The sequence below is a fragment of the Kogia breviceps genome, chromosome 8, assembly GCF_026419965.1.
Source record: "Kogia breviceps isolate mKogBre1 chromosome 8, mKogBre1 haplotype 1, whole genome shotgun sequence".
NCBI lineage: Eukaryota > Metazoa > Chordata > Mammalia > Artiodactyla > Physeteridae > Kogia > Kogia breviceps.
This window is the reverse complement of record NC_081317.1, coordinates 75,391,734-75,406,484: the sequence shown is the minus strand read 5'-3', so window position 1 is coordinate 75,406,484 and position 14,751 is coordinate 75,391,734. Positions and strand designations below refer to the sequence as shown.

General features: G+C 36.3%; 1 protein-coding gene across 1 annotated transcript in view; it reads right to left on the bottom strand.

The window, feature by feature from the left end:
• C8H9orf85 (chromosome 8 C9orf85 homolog) overlaps positions 1–14,751 on the bottom strand; it is a 62,166-nt gene that overhangs the window by 28,874 nt on the left and 18,541 nt on the right. Inside the window, exon 2 of the mRNA XM_059072750.2 lies at positions 4,041–4,147. Coding sequence (XP_058928733.1) covers positions 4,041–4,147 — 107 coding nt within the window. The remainder of the gene's footprint in view (positions 1–4,040; positions 4,148–14,751) is intronic.

Here is a 14,751-nt window from a genome sequence, read left to right as displayed (position 1 = left end):
TCAAATAAAAAAACATGAGCCAAAATGATGGGGAAATCCTGGTACAACTATGCTGACCTCTGATTAAGTAACAGTGGAAAATAAGGATGGCAGCTCATCTTGCTTTTACAGAGATGAGAAGCTGTAAAAAAGCATTATGTTTATGAGCCTTTCACTTTATTTCTATAAAGACCTAAAGCTTTGCATACTCAATGACATTTAAAATTAGCTTGCCAGGGGCTTCCCTGGTGGCGCAGTGGTTGAGAGTCCGCCTGCCGATGCAGGGGACACGGGTTCGTGCCCCGGTCCGGGAAGATCCCACATGCCGCGGAGCGGCTGGGCCCGTGAATCATGGCCTGCATGTCCGGAGCCTGTGCTCCGCAAGGGGAGAGGCCACAGCAGTGAGAGGCCCGCGTACCGCAAAAAAAAAAAAAAAAAAAAAAAAAAAAAAAAAAAAAAAAAATTAGCTTGCCATATCAAAGGGTAGTATCATATGAGTTTCGCATTGTTCACACATCACTAATACGTGACATGCATTTTATCCCCTTCTCCTCACAGCCATCATCCCATCCCTCTCTAGCAAAAACACAGTTTTCAACTCTTCCCTCTTTCAGCTCAAGTTAGGACATCTATTCTTTAAAGTCTCTGGGAATGGTCCAGGGTTGTTTTCAGTAATTGGGAGAAACTGTCATAAAGAACATGCTTATAAAAATCCTGTAGCACGTCACCTTACTGAAGGAAAAAGAGAAACATGAAAGTATTTTCTGCCACTTACAAAACACCATATAATTTTTGCTTCCCATGGTTGAAATGAGGAAGTTTGAAGAGTTCAGATGTCAAACTCTGTTTCTTGGATCTAACTGTTTGGTATCAGATCCCATGGACAATGGAAATTTGCTAGATGTGCGTGGTTTTGGTGATTCACACGCCAAACAAATGGGAGAAAAGGCATTAATTTTCCCAATGTTCAGAATATTACCTCATTCCAAAAGAAATGTCACTTATAAACAGTACCTCCTCCTCCATTTTATGTTCTGCTGAACTTTTCTTTATGTACATCATTTGGTTACATAATTTGTGGCATGAGACAGTTAGACAAGTGAAATAATGCTCAGCATTTTAACCAAAAGTAATATTCAGGGTGCTGGAAAATGAATCTTTACACAAAAGACACATCTAGTGTCAAAGTAAACTTCTTATACAAATCCTAACAAAGGACAAATTTAATTTATAAGTGATTAGCTTGAACAAAACATTTAAAATTTCAAAACAAGTTATGCTACTTTAAGCACTGTTCATCAATGGATTTAAAAACCTTATAGTACTGGTCAAGTTTTGATATGCAGAGACAGCCAAGTGTACATAGGTGATTTATGCCTTCTATAACACTCAATCTTGGTTTGGAGTTTGAAAGCTAGGCTTTCTAAAATGCCTAATGTAATCTAAAATTCTAATGTAACCTGAAATTCATGATATTCTAGGCCAGGCAAGTTGACCTCCTAAATAATGTGTTCAGACTTGTTTTAACTAGTAGTTTTTTAGTCTCTCATAAGCTACCATTTTTGTATTAACTTGGGCTTCTTTATTACTAGAGATCTTCCTTTATGCTTTAACGTCTTGTTACCTGTACCTGTACTTCGGTATTTGTATAATGTATTTCCTTCATTTTGCATTCAGTGGGAGCTACTGTATGGCTAACCTCATCTGCTTCAGGGTGATATAGAACAGCAGCTCCTGAGGTCCTCTTCTAGCTCTCATTTCGAAGACCTCTGAGTCACATACTACTGGCTATTGGCAACATCACCATGAGCTTCCCTGACTCCAAAGACTTCAAGGACTCCAAGATAGGACAGAGTTGCTGACCTTTGGGTCCATGTGTCCACATTCAACCATTCTTAGGTTGTTGTGTTATAAGTTTTCTGGAACTAAACATAAGATTTGTTACTGTTTCCTTTTGTTTTTAACAGAGTCTTTCTATCTGAATAAAATATCTGTTCTTCTAGGAATTATAGTATATAAGTTCTTCTGGAAACATAAAAATATTAAGGCCATAAGTAACACACAAAAAGAATAAAAATTCAAGAGCTGTCTAAAATAACTAAGTTCAGAAATTCTATAGCATAGGACTTCCCTGGTGGTCCAGTGGTTAAGACTTTGCCTTCCAATGTGGCAGGTGTGGGTTTGATCCCTGGTTGGGGAGCTAAGATCCCACATGCTTTGCAGCCAAAAAACCAAAACATAAAGCAGAAGCAACATTGTAATAAATTCAATAAAAACTTAAAAAAAAAAAAAAAGAAATTCTATACCAAATCACAGCATCTGAAAAATGTATAATAATTGATATGATCTTTTATATACTGGCACATTCAATGAAGATAAACATAAAGGATGCAGCACAAATTAAAGATAAGAGATTAAAATGCAGATAATGGATAAGGCACAAATGTTTTAAAATTATTTCCTTTGTTATATCATGACTCTATTAAAACTCTACAGCTACGTAAATAAAAATTCTTTTAGGAACTAGCACCACCAAGAGAAAAATGGAGATTGGTGATGAAATCTCAAAATACCTTTATAATAAGACCTGTTGAAAATATTCAAAAAACTACAAATCTTGTATTAGAACTATTAACTAAAACTACACAGTTTATAGTGAATCAGCATCTAATTTATGTGGTAGGGAACAGTTAATCCGTTCATGGAAATCTAGCATTGAACAGTACAAACAGTTGCCAAATTTCCCTAATGCTAATTTGGGCCAATGAGCATAAAACTTTTAAATTTTCTTTAAAAGTGTTTTCTTTGGGGAGGAAATGCTAGAGAATACAAAGAAAAGACTGGAAGACAGAAGACAGAAACTTGTATAGCTATTTAAAAGGGGGTCAGCTATACCTATAATAAATACTAAAAATTTGCTCTGAAAGAGCAACACAGAAATAAAAATTCTAAAAAGCTGAAGTTAGTCTATCTTTACTTGAGGTTTTTTACCTTTCAGTATTAAAAAGAAGTATCTTAAAGCAAACTAAAATGCCCAAACATTCAAAGCTGTTAAAATTCTCAAATAAACAAATTACCCCATAGCTTGAGTTAAAGATCCACAAAAAAGCTGACATAATTTTTCAATAGAAACAAAAAGCAAAGGTTATAGCAAATTTATTATTTAGACTGACTTCCAAACTTTAATTAAAATTTCCGCCCAAAAAGGAAGAGGGAATACATTTAAGGAAGTTGCTACTACTGAATAGCTCAAAGTAAAATAAAGCAACAATGAACAAGTGTATTCTAAATAGCTACTATACAGACTACCAAATTAAAACTCAGAATTGTAAAAATAATATTGTACATATTAATGCTAATTTTTATATGTAAAATAATCAGTTTTCTCTTTTAGGCAGCAATTACCCTCCAATATGGCCCTTACTCAGCTGAGCCAAAGGATGTAAGGGAGCAGCACCAGGTGTACATAAAGCTGATAAAACAGAATGCCAAAATGACAGAGGAAGGGTAAAGCAGAGAGAGATAGAAACAAAGTCCAGTATCTTTTCATGTAGACCCAAATTTCAAAGGAATTGAAATTATAAATTATCAAGCTAGTGATTTATTTATGATATTCAATCTAAGCCATTTCAGTAATCTTCATGGGTCAAATTAAAAGGTCAGACCCTTTGTAAGACCCCCTTTGGTAAAAAATATTATTTAATTTAGTAAATTAAATAGTAAATATTATTATCTCATCAGTGGGAGATAGAATTTTGCAAAACAAACTTTCCCTTCTCTGCCTTAAGCCTAGTCTCATTTTATGAACAAGATGCTATAAAAATGGGGCATTATTTATTTAGGGGAGAATGGGGAGGGGAATGGTGAATCCACCCTTTCAATCTATTTGCCTTCACAAGCTAGGATTCAGGATGTAAGATGAAATTCTATTCTACAGGGAATGGAAATTTTTTCTCTATTCACCTTAATATCTATCTGGACATGATTTTGAAAATCAGGGAATGAAGTAATACACTATGATACTGATAGTATTGGTGAGGTAATTAAGAAAGTTAACTTACCATTTTTTAGGCTTTGATAAGGGTTTGTACTTGCTGTATTTTACCCGCCACTCAAGAACTTCTTTACAACGCTGACATACTCCATCATGAAGTTTTGCATTAATTTTCTTAAAAAGAAACAGAAAAACAAATTGAGAATTTCACTTGCGAGCCAGCATTACAAACCCCAAAAGGTACATGAGAAATTTAAGGGTTTTTAAATTTTTAATTTTATTTATTGATTTTTATAAATTTATTTACTTTTGGCAGCATTGGATCTTTGTTGCTGCATGGGCTTTCTCTAGTTGCAGTAAGTGGGGGCTATTCCTTGTTGTGGTACACAGGCTTCTCATTGTGATGGCTACTCTTGTTGCAGAGCATGGGCTCTAGGCGTGTGGGCTTCAGCAGTTGCGGCACGCAGGCTCAGTAGTTGCAGTTTGCGGGTTCTAGAGCACAGCCTCAGTAGTTGTGGCACACGGGCATGTGGGATCTTCCCGGACCAAGGCTCAAACCCATGTCCCCAGCATTAGCAGGTGGATTCTTAACCACTGCACTAGGGAAGGCCTAAGTTTTTTTTTAAATAGCAACCTAACTTCAACCTGGGTAACATATTGGGTAACATTTTATGGTATACTATGTATTTTTATGTACATTATCAATTTGGCTCTTCACAAAGGCAAAGATCCTTAACTGGCTGTACCTCAGAATCATCTAGGGAGCTTTTTAATTTCCTGGAAGGAGTATTTTAAGCACATCCCCATTCATTCTGATGCATATTTATTTTACAACTCAAACTGTACAGTTAAGATATATGCATTTTACTATATGTACATTATATCTCAAAAAATGGTAGTAATAAAAAAGAAAATCTAATTCATATTTTAAGACTACTGTTTTGATAATTCAAATCTTACCACTGAGAAATGAGAAATTAGACAGTCCTGAATTGTCAGTCTGCAGGGGACAGCAGAGACTAAGAAACTTAAGAAAGGAGAGCCAGGGAAAAGCAGCTAGAAGCAAGAAGGTATTTAATTATTCAATTTAAACCTTTTGTATTCTCATGTAAAGATTTCTTAGAAAAGTTACCTTGCTAACCTGGTTTCTTCAAAACAGAAAATAAATATGTGCGTGTGACTGTGGTAGAAAAGGGGCTTTATGAAGGAAATAAACATTTTTATTACAATATTCATCTCAAAATATGTTGGGAAATGAGGAAGGGAAATTTTTTAAAGTGTCATGTGTTCTCACAACAGCTTTATATTTTATAACACATTTATTTGACTCAGGACCTAGACTATATATTTTCACTAAGTACTCTGGGAATTCTCTAACTTACTTTGGTTGTGGAAGCCTGGTCTTTGCCTATTGTTGGAATAATGAAGAAAGGACATTTTAAGTTCACTTCCTTTGTTTCCTTTTTTAATTTCTCAAAAGGAGCAAAAAAAAAGCATCCAAAAGATGCAGATTCTTTGGAAGGTTATTTGATACTGAGTTAAAAGCACAATATTTAGAAATTATCTGAAAGAAAATAAAACTTCTGAACAGCACTTGATATTCTTTAAAGTTCTAAACAAGAAGGTAAAATAATGACAAAACGTTTATTCAAAGAGATATTTCAAGGGTATTTTCAAAAACCATAAATTAAACTGTGAATACATTATGTGTGAATTTAACGCTGTGGTGAAAAACGTATTCTATTACTTATGAATTGTGTGGGGGGATTCTTTTCTTCCTGACCTAGAAGGAGAGTCCCTGGTAAGATAAATTCTGCATGCCCCTATATTCCCTCTTTTCTGTGGTCCACTGACTGTTGCCAGAAAGAAGGAAATCTGTGCCTAACACCAAACTCCTCTTCTTATCAACCTTGGCACTTAGTTATCGCATACAGGGCTTGCTAAGAAATATCCAGAACTAAGGTTCACATTTCATCTTTGATTCTCACTGCCCTCTGTTGCCTAGAATATCTTACCAAAAGCATTGTTTATATGTTCCTAACTCTAACAATAATAGAAACAAACTAATGACTTGATCTATGACTATAATATGAATGTGATATAAACTTTCTAATTAGAATGTTCTTAGAATGCACACCATTTCGTTACCTGCAATTTTATCATATACGACATACTCTACTTGTTAACTAGGAAGGATTATTTGGTTTCTTGCTTGTTTCTGTTCCAATTTCCGACCATTTCATCTTGATTTACAAAGCTGTGCATAGTTTGGAAACTGGTTTCTCTAGGGTGGATCGAGAGTAGCACAAAACAGGTCTTTGTGGGAACTTGTCCTTTATGTGATGTGTGAAGCAGTATAAATGGAAACGTTGTACAGCATCCACATGACCAGCAGGCACTACTACAAAATTAATCTTGATTTTCATGTGTTAAGAAATGAATGAGAAAAGAAATGAATGAATGAGAATGAACAGTACTTTCATTTAAAAATAACTGCGGAAAGAAAACTGTGTACCTTGCTTTACCGTTTTTTGGCAAACTTGAAAAAGTGAATTCCAGACACGTGAGTAAAGAAAGCCAAATCCTAGTTCTAGGAATCACTCCGCCTGGAGCAAAGGAGATGGCAATCTTACCTCACACCTATGTTTCAAACTAACCCTGTTTTGGCAGTTAATTTTAGCATGTCCCTCATGGTAGAAGATAATAGTTTATTTAAGGTTATGATTTAAGCATGTTCAAATATAAAATCAAAACTTAGTTTTATAACTACAAAAGCCTTTAAAGATCATTTAGTTTAACAAGCTACTATCCAGATCTCTAAAGGAAAAAAATCATCAGTGGAAGATTCCACTGGACTTAAGAATCTTAGCTAAAAAAAGAAAACCTTCTTTATCAATGAATACTTCTTTTAAAAATTAGAATAGACTTAAGATGTATCAGAAGACACTACTTCACATACAAATAGTCTTAAAAACTGTCTAAGCCATTACTAATTCAAACAACACATTTTATAGTAAGTGCTGTTATCCCTGTTAAATGTTGTTACCCCACAATGCATCAGTGGTAAAATAATACAGCAATCCCCAAAAGAAAACCGAGTGAGGACTACAACTCCAAGAAGGTAACAAGAGCAAATTGTAAATATAACATTTGTATCAATATGCTGATGCTGAAAAATATTTTATAAAATATAAAGTGTCATTTAACAGAAGGAAGGCACTACTGTGTTGGGGGGCAAGAATCTGAATAACATTCAAGAGGAAGTAATATAATCTTTCATTAGGATTTTCTGTACATCATAATTTTTTCAGAAATGCTAAAGGTAAAACAATGGCATATTTTACTTCCCTTCATTAATTGAAAAAAAAAAAAAAAGAAATCAAAAAATCAAATTCTCAGGCTTCCCTGGTGGCGCAGTGGTTGGGAGTCCGCCTGCCGATGCAGGGGACACGGGTTTGTGCCCCGGTCCGGGAGGATCCCACATGCCACGGAGCGGCTGGGCCCGTGAGCCATGGCCGCTGAGCCTGCACGTCCGGAGCCTGTGCTCCGCAACGGGAGAGGCCACAGCAGTGAGAGGCCCGCGTACCACACACACACAAAAATAATAATAAAAATCAAATTCTCAAGAAAAATGCCAATTCTAACTGCAGCTTAATTTCCATGGAATGGAATGGAATGGCCTTGTTCTCTCCCCTGCCTTACACCAAAATACGGTATTTGCTGCCAATATAGCTACAACAGTGTTATTCCAGAAAATAGGAATTTTATATTTTAACTATATTTAAAAGTATATATTTTAAAATTTTCTAGTAACATTCCTTTATTTTAAATTTGGTTAGAGGATAAAGGATCTCTGAATTTAGAAGTAAGATGTTATACGACTAATAATAATAATGTGAAAATCTGTATTTTAGGTTGTGACTTTCAAATCATAAACTGTATTATTTTAAATCCTTTTAATATGGCTAGAACATTGTTGGGCATAAAGTAGCTTATAAAATAAATACAACCAAAAATAGATGAGGGAGTCCGATTTAGGGAAAAATAAGAGTTGGTAGGGAAAATTACAAAGTAGTCAGGCGTACAACTGGAAAGTGCACTTGCTAGAGATTGGCCACAAGTGAGATGTAAGTTTTCTAGCAGTCAAAAAACATGAGCTCTGCTCACCTACCTGATTCAATGTCTGTAACATGACAAAAATCCAGTTTCTCAGAAGCAGCACAACTATTCTTGTCATTGAAACCCAAGTTTCATTTTCCCAAAAAAGACACCATATAATACAGTAAACAATGCTCTCAAAAACATCCTTACAATTCAAAGTATTTCACAGAGCTGTTTTCTACCCTAGTTCTCAAAGTAGGCCAGTGTTATAGTATGCCAAACACAGTGTAGTAAAAAAGTTATTTTCAGGCGTGCAAAGTTGATACAGGCCTGATATTCATAAGATCTATAGAAATGCACTGCAAATCATAAGGCCACTTCAATAAATACTTTCTCCCAAATGAGTTCTAAAAACATTCACCTCTATTACGAAAAATTCAAACATGCAGAAAAAAGTTAAAACAATAATACTAATGCATAGCCATATACACTATCTAGAGACGACTGTTAACATTTTATGTGTGTGTACACTTAAAATAAGTTGCAAACATCAAGACACTTCACCTGTCAATTATACGTACCCTAGAAATAGACTTTCTCCTACTTAACCACAATACCATTACCACACCTCAGAAAAATGAAAAATAATTCTCTAATATCATTGAATGTAGCCCGTCTACACTGAAATGTCCTCAACTGCACCCTTGCCCCCCCCAATCAGTATTCAAGTTCAGTTTGTTATCTCTTTTGATCTAGAAGGGTTTCCCTCTTTTACCCTCTATTACACTGATTTTTTTTCAATTATTTAAAAAAAATTTTTATTGGAGTATTGTTGATTTAGAATGTTGTGTTAATTTCAGGTATACAGCAAAGTGAATCAATTATACATATACACTGATGTTTTTGAAAATACCAGGCAAGTTGTCTTTGAGAATATTCCACATTCTGTATTTGTAAGATTGTTTTCTCTTGGTGTAATTTAACTCATTGCTTTATGTCCTATAGTTCTGCAAGGTGGAGGTTAGGTTTACAGGCTTGATTAGATCCAGGTTTAAGATTTTTTTGACAAGAATAGTTCATTTGTGCTGCTGCTATGTACTCCATATTACTCCAAGTCAGGAGGCACAAGATGTCCAGTTCTCACCTAGTCAGTGATGAGAAATTTGACTGATCACTTGGTTAAGGTAGTGACTGTCCAGATCTCTTCAAATTATAAAGAGTAGCAATAATGTATAGGGATCATGTCAATATGCTGTTCCACAATAACATTTCACTTCATGGTTTTAGCATCCATTCAAGGTTCTTTGCCTGAATCAATCATTTTAAATGCTAACTCTATCATTCTTTCTACATTAATTAAATTAAAAAAAAAAAAAAGTTTGCGGGCTTCCCTGGTGGCGCAGTGGTTGAGAGTCCGCCTGCCGATACAGGGGACACGGGTTCGTGCCCGGGTCTGGGAAGATCCCACATGCCGCGGAGCGGCTGGGCCCGTGAGCCATGGCCGCTGAGCCTGCGCGTCCGGAGCCTGTGCTCCGCAACGGGAGAAGTCACAACAGTGAGAGGCCCGCGTACCACAAAAAAAAAAAAAAAAAAAAGTTTGCCAGCTTAAGTCAGTTTTGAAGTATAATACACATAGAGTAAAATTCACCCAATTTAGGTGTATAGTTCCATGAATCTGACAATCAAAATACAGAACATTTCCATCCTTCTAAAAAGTTCCCTCATGCCCCTTTGTTGTCAACCCTCAGACAACACTAATTTTCAATCTTCTCCTATAGTGTTGCCTTTTCCAGAATGTCATATAAATGAAATGATCAAGTATATAACTATTTGAGGAGCTCATTCCTTTTTATTGGTGAACGGTATTCCATTGCACAGATGTGCTATAATGTTTATTCATTCACCATTTGAAGGACATTCTGAGTTGCTTCTAGTTTGAGGTGCTAATATTGACATACAAATTTCTGTGTGGGAACGTTTTTATTTCTCTTGATTTACTATCTAAGAATGGTATTGTTGGGTTGTATAATTTTATGCTTAACTTTGTAAGAAACTAACAATTTTTCAAAGTGGCTATACCATTTTGCATTTCCACTAGCCATGTATGAAGACCTAGTTTTTCCATATCCTTTCCAGTGCCTGAAATTGTAAATTTTTTTTATATTAGCCATTTGAATAGGTGGATAGCGTTATCTATTTATGCTTTTAATTTGCATCTCCTTAATAACTGATAATGTTGAATGTCTTCATGCACTTACACGCTATCGTGTATTTTCTTCAGTGAACTGTCTGTTCAAATCTTTTGCCGTTTATTTTTCTTTTAATTGGACTGTTTGTTTTCTCATTATTGAGATGTGAGGTTCTGTATATATTCTTGATACCTGGCCTTTACTGATACATACTTTGCAAATATATTCTCCCAAACTGTGCTTTTATTTTCATTATCTTAACAGCGTTTTTCTAAGACAAAATCTTTTAAATTTCAAAGAACAATGTTTCGATTTTTTCTTTTATGGGCCATGCTTTTAGTGTCAAATCTAAGAAGTCTTTGAAGAATCATGATTTTTACCTACGTTTTCTTCTGGAAGTTCAGCAATTTTAGGCCTTACATTTAGTCTATGATCTAGTTTGAGTTCATTTTTGTACATGGTGCAAAATACTGGTGGGAGGTTCTTTTTTTATTTTTTTTTGCAGTACGCAGGCCTCTCACTGTTGTGGCCTCTCCCATTGTGAAGCACAGGCTCCGGACGCGCAGGCTCAGTGGCCATGGCTCACGGGCCTAGCCGCTCCGCGGCATGTGGGATCTTCATGGATTGGGGCACGAACCCATGTCCCCTGCATCGGCAGGCAGACTCCCAACCACTGCGCCACCAGGGAAGCCCACGTAGGTTCTTTTTAAATTATCTATGGGCGGGACTTCCTGGTTGCGCAGTGGTTAAGAATACGCCTGCCAATGCAGGGACCACAGGCTCGATCCGTGGTCCAGGAAAATAGAAAATACCACATGCTGCAGAGCAACTAAGCCCGTGCGACACAACTACTAAGCCTGTGCTCTAGAGCCCGCGAGCCACAGCTGCTGAAGCCAACGCACCTAGAGCCTGTGCTCCGCAACAAGAGAAGCCACCGCAGTGAGAAGCCCGCGCACCGCAAAGAGTAGCCCCCGCTCTCCACAACTAGAGAAAGACCGTGCGCAGCAACGAAGACCCAACACAGCCATAAATAAATAAACAAACAAACAAACAAACAAACAAACTATGGGCATCCAAGTTCCAGCATCAGTGAATTGTGTTTGTATCTTTGTCAAAAGTTAAGTATGTGTGACTCTATTTTGGACTCAATATTCCATCACATTAATCTGTGTCTACTCTTTCTTCAGTACCACCCTGTCTTGATTACTGGAGCTTTAAGGTCTTGAAATCAGTATGGAGTCTCCTCCAAATTTGTTCTTTTTCAAAATTGTTTTGGGCATTCTAGTTCCTCTGCTTTTCTGTATACATTTTAGGATCAATTTCTTAATTGTAACAAAAAAAGCCTGCTATGGACCTACTAGAGAATGGACTTGAGGATACGGGGAGGGGGAAGGGTAAGCTGGGACAAAGTGAGAGTGGCATGGACATACATATACTACCAAACATAAAATAGCTAGCTAGTGGGAAGCAACCGCCTAGCACAGGGAGATCAGCTCGGTGCTTTGTGACCACCTAGAGGGGTGGGAGGGTGGGAGACACAAGAGGGAAGAGATACAGGAACATATGTATATGTATAACTGATTCACTTTGTTATAAAGCAGAAACTAACACACCATTGTAAAGCAATTATACTCTAATAAGATGTTAAAAAAAATTTTTTTTAAAAAGCCTTCTATGATTGCAATTGGGATTATATTGAAACTATAAATAAATTTGAGGGAGAATTGACATCTTAACAATACTGATTATTCCAATCCATCACCATTGCATTCCTGGGATAAACCTCATTTGTCTGAGGTATATTATCCTTCTTATTGGTGAATACAATATGTTAATATTTCATTGAAGATTTTTGTGTTTATGTTCAATGAGGGATATTGGTCCATAGTTGTTTGTTCATTTGTTTTAATAACATCTCTGGTTTGGGTGTTTAGTTCAGCTACCAGAGGATTCATATAAAAGGGTTAAAAGGACTTAAAATAGAAGTAAAGGGCTTCCCTGGTGGCGCAGTGGTTGAGAGTCTACCTGCCGGTGCAGGGGACACGGGTTCGTGCCCCGGTCCGGGAGGATCCCACATGCCACGGAGCGGCTGGGCCCATGAGCCATGGCCGCTGGGCCTGCGCGTCCGGAGCCTGTGCTCCGCAACGGGAGAGGCCACAACACAACAGTGAGAGGCCTGCGTACTGCAAAAAAAAAAAAAAAAAAAAAGAAGTGAAGATTTTATGGGGTTTTTTTTGTGGTACGCGGGCCTCTCACTGTTGTGGCCTCTCCCGCTGCGGAGCACAGGCTCCGGACACGCAGGCTCAGCGGCCATGGCTCACGGGCCCAGCCGCTCCGCGGCATGTGGGATCTTCCCGGACCGGGGCACGAACCCGTGTCCCCTGCATCAGCAGGCGGACTCTCAACCACTGCACCACCAAGGAAGCCCAAATGTAAAGATTTTATATATCTTAGAAGAACACTAGAATACTAAAAGTCTTGTAGAATAAGCTCAAGTCCGTATTTTTAAATGTTTAAAAGTACATTTATATTTTTTTAAGTGTTTTATTTGGTTACAAACCGAGAAAAAGTTTATCCTAACTAGATGGAGTTCAATTCCTTATAGTTAGCCTTTGGTTTATCATATTATATAACACTTTAGGAAATCAAATTTATCACTCAATAAATATGTACGGGGCAGGGGAAGAAACAGAGTTCAAGCTTCACATAGAAATCTCTTTTGTATTCTGTCCAGTAGTTTGTAAATTTTGTTCATCTCCTACCATCTCATTTGGTTTTACAACTAGTTCTTTCCTTTTTTTTTTTTGCGGTATGCGGGCCTCTCACTGTTGTGGCCTCTCCCGTTGCAGAGCACAGGCTCCGGACGCACAGGCCCAGCGGCCATGGCTCACGGGCTTAGTTGCTCCGCGGCACGTGGGATCTTCCCGGACCAGGGCACGAACCCGTGTCTCCTGCATCGGCAGGCGGATTCTCAACCACTGCGCCACCAGGGAAGCCCCAGTTCTTTCCTTTTAATGCTTTTTTTTTACACTGTGTATTAACAATTGTACACTATATTGTATAATTTTCTTATGACAAGAATTTATTACTTTTGTAAATGAAAAATAACTTTACTGATCAATTTTATAGATTTAAAACAATATGAGCACTTATATATAAATATTCGCATTATAGAAATTTTTATAAAAATACAGATAAAAAGACAAGTCTTATCAGTCAGAGATTGTATACTTTCCAGCATTTCAAGCATTATATAGAAATTTGCATTTTTTAATGTACGTATTGTTTTATAACATCAATTTTTTTCATAAGAGTATATATACTTTTAAAACATGTTTTCATTGGCTGTATTATATTCTCTCAGAGTAATAATACTTTCATTTACTTAACCTATTCTCTGAGAGTTTGCTTGTTTCCAACTTCTGACTGAATACATATATTTTTAAATGTACTGTGTTATAAATATCAGAAAATTTCTAATGAACATGCAAATTCTCATGTACACATAACAAGTTCTTATCTCATTTCAACAAAACAGTAAAAATAACAGGAATTTTATCAGAGGTAAAAACTTATAGTAAAGAATAACTGTCCCTTTCTTAAATCAAGAACATAATTATTTGGACATTAAAGCAAATGTTTCCTAATATTGTCTATAAAAATTTGCTCTGTTTTTTTATCCTGGAAATTAAAAAGAATAGAAGACATTGCCACTTTCCTTTTCAAAAAGGGAATTAAAAATCATTCTTGCTGGGATTCGCTGGCAGTCCAGTGGTTAGAACTCGGTGCTTTCACTGCCAAGGGCCCAGGTTCAATCCCTGGTCAGGGAACTAAGATCCCACAAGCCTCTCAGGACAGCCCCCCCCCCCCCAAAAAAAGCATTCTTGCTATAATCAACAATACCACAATTACTATAGATAGAACACCACTATTACATGATCCAGAATATTAATACTGAGTTCTAGTCTCTTAAAACTTTCAAACGTACAAACTCTTTTTTAATGTAATAAGAAGTAATAGTCTGAATGTCTATTACTCTCAGAAATACCTTATTTGGATAAGTTACTGAGTCTTACTATTTTTATGTATTTTATTATTTCACAAAATGAGCTAGTTATATAAATAGACCAGAAATACTTTTGAAGTGAGTTCTCGTAATAAAATTGGTTTTATTGTCATTTAAGGACAAACAGAAGACCAAAGTTACTATACGCTTACTTCTTTTTAGGAAACTACATTGGTTTAATGTAGCTAATTAGAGATTTGCTCTCAACATTTATAAGCAAAATATTACCTTAGTGTTCTAAAATACTTGATATACATATATATATACATCAAATACATAAACATTTCAGTTACCAATATTTGATTTTTCACTATATAAAATTCTAATTTAAAGATACCTAAGGCATAAAATGAGGTATATTTCTACTGTAAGTTAAAATAATTAATTTTTCTCCCTGAAGTCTAGTCCATCTTCCTCTCATT